This window comes from Pterocles gutturalis, unplaced genomic scaffold (assembly GCF_000699245.1).
Source record: "Pterocles gutturalis isolate BGI_N339 unplaced genomic scaffold, ASM69924v1 scaffold6476, whole genome shotgun sequence".
Taxonomy (NCBI): Eukaryota; Metazoa; Chordata; class Aves; order Pterocliformes; family Pteroclidae; genus Pterocles; species Pterocles gutturalis.
In genome coordinates, this window is record NW_010102893.1 from 19,653 (window position 1) to 26,295 (window position 6,643).

The window sequence follows — 6,643 nt, forward strand, 5'->3', positions numbered from 1 at the left end:
AAGCTCAAAAACCTAGAGAAGCTGACGTTTCTTTCAGAGCTCACTTGGCCAAATGAGTAAATCTGACAGAACTATTAAATCTAACTAAAATGGGGTAAAGAACCACCAAATAAATCTAAATATAGTAGCAGACTCAGCACTCAAAGCTGAAAAGCTTTTGTTCTTTAACATCCTTAGCGTTGCCAATTTATTTAAAGTTTTTGTAATCTTCTGCTAGTTCTGAAGGACTTTACAACAGTTGTTTATAAAGAACTCACTAAATGAGTTTTCTGTTTGTGTACACTTAAATGAAGTATAGGGTTGGGCAGTCAACTTCAGAACAATTGAAAGTCATGATGCAGGCTTCAGCTACCTAGAGCAATCAAACATCAGCTGCTGCTTTATCTACGTGTCTTGTCTACTAAGCAAAGCACTTAAATTTTATCCTAGAGAACAAAAGCACATATGTAGTCCAAATATCTTACTCGGTTTTAACTTATGCCCTATTAACATACTTCATTTACATAAAACATTAAAATGTATCACATCACATTTTATCAATATGTAATTATTTTATATTATACAAAAGTAAAACAGAATATCACAGACCACTTTTACAAAATGAACAATCAAGAGGTGCCACAGAAATATGCACTTTTTGGAGCTGTTACAATCAGTGTATAGCATAGACTAGCAGGCACCTCTTAATTTTTGTGGTTTTTTAAATAAATAAGGAAATTTGACAACAAAAAAGTCCTATAGTACCCAAAGCCTCTGACAGCTGTAACTAAACAGAACATACTGCCACCCAGACTTATAACCAGACAATTTTGCTAAGGCAAGCATGAGTATGTCAATTTTTAATTTTACAATTCTGTCAAACTGTGAGTGAAAAGGTGTTCATGTGCGCTTACAGCTTTTCTTCCTTCCTCCTTAAAGATGCCAAGCAGATCTCCTTCCTCCACATCCTTGTTAAACTTTGGAAAGGAGCCCTGACTCAGGGGCACTTGCCTTAATGAGATTTTGGATTTCTTTGAATTTTGGATGGTCTTTATCAGCTACCAGCTGCAGCAATATAGCTTCGCTAGTAGTAACTATAATTCCAGTACGAGCAAGACGCTGAAAGAGAAAAGAGCAGAGAGAGAATAACATGAGATACTCGCAAATACGAACGAGTATATACATTTTAAAAATACCACCCGTGTTTTTTACAAAAACATCTCCTATTAACAAAAGTATTACCAATTCCATTCCAGCATTTCTTAGTGGTGCCACTTACAAAGCCAGGAAAAAGTGACTGGCTTTAGACTTTACTGAGGAAAAGGGCTGCCCTGGATTAAAACCAAGGCTTCCTACTTGGACTGGATTCTTTCCCCATGTCAGATTTAATACGCAGAAGACCCCCCCTTTCCTATATCAACAACCCTTTCCCCTTGCATGGTCCTGAGGATAGCTTTCTTCACTCTCATGCAGATCTGAAAGGCCTGGGTAAAACAGTGAGGTCCAAGCCAAAGACATTAAGCAAGAAACTTAATTGTAACAATTTCTCTTTCAGAGCTTGTTGTGTACTAGTACTTCAGCGTTTGGACTATGCAGCACGCTAGAAGCAATAGTCTCAGGAGATGGAACAAAAAGCTCTTTTATAGACCATTTAAATCATATGAGCACAACTGTAGCTCCTTTTAGCTGACATCTCATTACAGCCTCAGTAACTCCTGAGTTAATTCTCACAGGCTACAGAATAAAAAGCATCACTGCACAGAAAGCAAAACTGAAAGAGGTCTGCTAGATCTTGAAAGTGTGCAACTGAACAGAGCAATGCTTTGTGTATCCCAAGCCACAGGACTTATTGCAAAGTTTCTGAACTGCTGAGACCATGGTTGTTGCCTATGTAGCAAAGTTTTAAGTAAAGGCTGACTGCCCCCTACCCTCCCATCAGCTTCCCAGCAACTGTACAGATGCTTTGACAGTAAAACTCTTCATGGATCCAGCTTTCCCTCCACCATCCGCTTTTCAGCTGCATGCTCCACCAAATCTAATGGGGTCCTGAATGAGCCAAAGGAGGGCAAGAAGCACAAAATATAGATACTTATGCCTTCAGACAAGCTTCAATTGTAATTACTAAAGAGAAACTCCAAACTTTCTAGGGCAGACATAGATCCCTGCTATTTATTTTTTCAAATACAAAGCAATTGATGGGGGAAAGTTATTAATTTTAGGGGACCAGTAAAGTATATGTAACTACAGTCTATACAATGATAGACTAACCAGGTTAGACTTGCTCAAGTCAATGCGTCCCGCTTGCAATAATGGCAACAAACCTTGCGATATACTTAAGTTGAAACAGAGCATATAGCTCCCCAGCTCCCCTACTCTGTACAATGACACATTTGTTTAAACCATACACACGAACAAAAGAGAAAAATAGGGAAGTAAAAATGAAATATTATGGCAATGTTTTCAATCATACAAAGTTTCTGCTTTTAACTAATATGGATTAGAGAAAAAACTCACTGTTAAAGAACACTGCCTTCTGAGAAATGTTGATTGAAAAAAAGAGAATGTCTTCTCCTTAGAAACAAAACATGCCATAACATGTCAAAGAGGCTGGCATTGGGTTATACTCTACTTCTAGAACTAAGTATAATTTATATAGTTTTGAGATTAGTAGGAATGAAGAGATGCATGTGTTAAGCATACTGGATGATTTTCAAGGAAAGGAAAAGTTTTCTCAGAACACAGTCCTTCAGACAAAGGAAAGCAGCAAACATCTGTTGCGTCCACACTCCAGGAACAAGTAGAACAGATGCAGAACAGAAAAGAAATCCATCAGGAACAGACTCAATCTGAGACCGAGCAGTGACACGGGTCATCTTTATCAAATAGGGCAGAGATCTGGAACAGCCACAACCTTGGCCAGTTGGGTTGAACTATTTCAACAATAGAAATTTTGAGGTTTTTTGGTTTCTGGGGTTTTTTTGATGGCAAGTTTTTGCCTGCAGAAGCAGAGACAATAACCCTTTGGGCTCATTCAGGCAGACACGACAACTTTGGCTATCAATTAATTCAAACTGCACTTCCTAGTACACCTGTTCAGATATTTGCATGTTCGTCACCAGCACCATCAAAACACATACATAGGTGAGGGGAAATGTGGAGAGCTAAAAGGGCATGTGGGACCAGATGGGACTTGAGGTTGCTGAGGAAGCTGGTTGTTATGACTGCAGGATCACTCTTTATCATCCTTGAAAAGTCATTGTGAACAGAGGAGGGCTGTGTTACTGGGAAAAGGTAAATGTTACACACATCTTCCCAGAAAGGTAAGGAAAAGGATCCAGGGAACCCAGATCAATGAACTTCACCTCAGCTCACCAGGAACAGAGCAAGTTTGCATAAGAGACATCGTCAGAGTCACCAGTTAAAAGAGCGTGACTACAAACTGCCAGCTGTACAGTAAAACTAGGCAGGATTACACGATGTTTTAGTATTTTACCAACTTCCCTAAGAAACATATCACCACGGTACATTGGAATTACTGGCATGCCCAGCACACGTGTCGCTTTCTCGTGGTCTCCTGCTCCCAAGTATGCCCACCTCCTGCCTACTCTAGCCCACCTCCCTCAGCAGTATTTTTAAGAGAAGCTCCACATCACAAAGAGGAGACAAGGCTGGTGTGCACAACCACAGAGGTGTTCCTGCCATAGGACTGGCTGGCTCACCACAGCAAGCCAGCAAGTGTTCCCTGAATCATATTTTAATGATGACCACTTAAGGGACCATAGCAAAACATCTTCTTTTGTGCTTGGAGAGAAAACATTGCAAAGTTACCTAAAACTGACCAGTTTGCCTGGATTACAGCTTTTGCAACCAACTATGCTTTCAAGATTATTGATATGTTTTTGACTAAAAAGAAAAGCAAAGCTAGCTGCTCACTACTTCAACCTCTATTACACTGAACCAACTTCTATGCTTGCAGACACAAGTGTAAGTGATAATGAAATGTAGAAAGACATACACAATAAGACAAACAGATTTCAGTTTTTCTGTATTTGTTTCATCTGCTGCTGCATCACATTGACTTGGGAAGTCCACGATTTCAGTCATTCCTGCACTCTGTGTGCGTCACTATGCTTTACGTGACAGGCCACATTAAGCTTGCACTTAATCAAAGTCACGGGTTTCATCAAATGCTATATGCTGGTGACTTCCCTTTAGCCCTTAATTCTCTTATTCATGAGAAACAGAAGAAATTAAAAGTCTTCTCCAAATCAATGAAAAAAAGTATAATATGCTGCAGTTGTTATTAGTTTCAATTTCCAAATAATTGTCAGTGCTTGAGGCAAAAATTGCAATATTTAATGTATATATCAGTTTTCGATTCCCAACAGTGATGCCTGTAGGCAAGTTAGAGTAGTATCAAAAAATTATTTGCATGAATCTGCTACCACGTAATCGTACATGCCTTTAAATCTTCTTGTTACATTTATCTCTACTATCTCAACATTTAGTTAGACTAAGCTCCTAGAATGGAGGGTGGGAGGGGGGGAGTTTTTCACTATAATCACAGGGTCTTGAGATTAAGCTTTAATTTGCACTGATGAGGAAGAGCAGAGGGAGGGACAGACATACAAGAAAGAGTTTTGAACAGGATCACTTATTATATTCCACTGCATTTAAAGGAATTTCAGCAACAGAACAAATACTGTTTGGAATAACAAAACCAAAAGCTCTGTAGCACTTTTACTGTGCTGTTACAGATAACACTCCATAAGAAAATATCCTGAAATGCTAATGGTTATACAGAGTAACCTAAATTGCACAAAACAATCACTTTGAAAATCCAAGTGTCCCAAACTGGGTTCCACATATTAAATCATAATTTAGTGAAGAAAAATAAGGCAGTAATCTTTCTCCACCCTGGAAGCTATTCTGAGAATCAGAGCATCCACCCCCTCTCAAGTCTACATTTGTCCACTGCTTACTGTCCTTAGAAATTCCTTGTTACCCTAAAATAAGCAGTGCAATTAACATACAGACCCAAGGTGGAGAAAGCTGTGACTACGAAACTTACCTCAAGAGCAAACATTCTGTCCATCATACTTCTTGATGAGGTGGCATCAGCTACGATATGAACTTCCAGACCCCTGCCAATTAATTCCAATGCTGTTTGCTGGATGCAGACATGAGTCTACAGGGGAGAAATCAAAGGCAAAAACCCCACCAATGAACCATTATTGTTAATCATGAGTAGCACAATGCCAAACTAGAGTATATAATTAATTAGGGTTCAAACATTTTTTTCTCTATCCCTGACATGACTGGGGAAATCAAGGTGGGTTTTAAATGCCAGCCAAGCTTGAGACAAGAGCCTGTAGTTTACATATATCTCATTTCAAATTTTATTACGAGATAACACCAAAGACAAGAATAATTTAATCTTTAGAGGACAGCTGAAATCTAAGCAATATAAGTTGACTTTTTTTTTTTTATTATTACAGAAAGCAATGCTTAATACTCTTGCGGGCCAACAGACATTACCACAAAACAGTAAAAATGGCAAGGCACATACTTCTACTCCAAACAGGACAACACTGCGGACTCCAGGGATCTCTGCTAATGCTGCTTCAACTTCTGGCAACACCATTGAAAATTTTGTTTTGGGAAGCACAAGTTTAGCTCCTGTTAAATCAATTTCTTGCACAGTGCTGCCAAGACCTTTGGGATACTGTTCAGTTACAATAACTGGAATTCCTAAGAGCCGTGCACCTTGGAGCTGCAAGGGGGCAGGAAGGAAAGCATACAAGAAAATAAATTATTAAAGAACGATAATAGCAAAGACATTGTTATAACCAGAAACTGAATAACCAGTAAACTGGCTGTGTATAAAATAATAATTTATATGTGTGGCAAAAACTCATTACAAGAAAGAAAAGCAAAAACCATACCAGTCGTTGGCCCACACTGATTATATCACCAAAGTACTTGATGGCAGGCCGGAATCGCTCTTGCATATCACAACAGAAAAACACAGTGCTTGAGGGTGTCAGGTTGCCCAAAGTAGTCATCTGAAAAACAAAACAAAGAAAATGTTTCCCGTGGCAGTGAAGACCCTTTCAGAAAAGCAGCAGAATGAGAAAGAGTCTGCAACTCCTCTGCCAGGTAACAGATTTTGGTGTTTTTCTAAATTCAGATGAATGGCTGATACTGAGCAGTATAGTACAATCATCAATAGGCAACCAAGATTTTATTAGATGGGAGACACAAGTCATTGTAAATGCACATGGAAACTTCTGAATCTTGAAGGGAGATGGAGGAACATACTGCCTAAAGTACTGTCAAAAAAAAAAAATACCAACAGCAAAATTACATTCCTCAAATTCATTTTTAAATCCACAACTTTTGGAACTGACATAAAATCAGGATAAACTAAAGTTAAAAAAAAAAGTCAGACTTCCACTTGCTTTCAATATTGTATGTACATATATTTTCAATAGTTTCATTGTGCAGTCTGTTCTGTCTATGACATTGCTTAGCACAAGTCTGATGAAAGCCCAAAGGCTAGAATAAAAGCAGAGAAGCTTATCAGTATTATGACAAGACACTGAACCAAATATATTTTAATGACAAAAATAATCTCCCAGTTTCTCTCATACTGGCTACTGAG

General features: G+C 38.6%; 1 protein-coding gene across 1 annotated transcript; it reads right to left on the minus strand.

The window, feature by feature from the left end:
• Positions 1–458: 458 nt before the first annotated feature.
• On the minus strand, positions 459–6,044 carry ISOC1 (isochorismatase domain containing 1). The gene is made up of 4 exons (XM_010086463.1): positions 5,925–6,044; positions 5,549–5,752; positions 5,051–5,167; positions 459–1,098 (listed from the first exon to the last, which is right to left on the minus strand). Exons 1-4 carry the CDS (start codon positions 6,042–6,044, stop codon positions 952–954), a joined length of 588 nt encoding a protein of 195 aa, XP_010084765.1. The 3' UTR covers positions 459–951.
• Between the last annotated feature and the right edge of the window lie 599 nt (positions 6,045–6,643).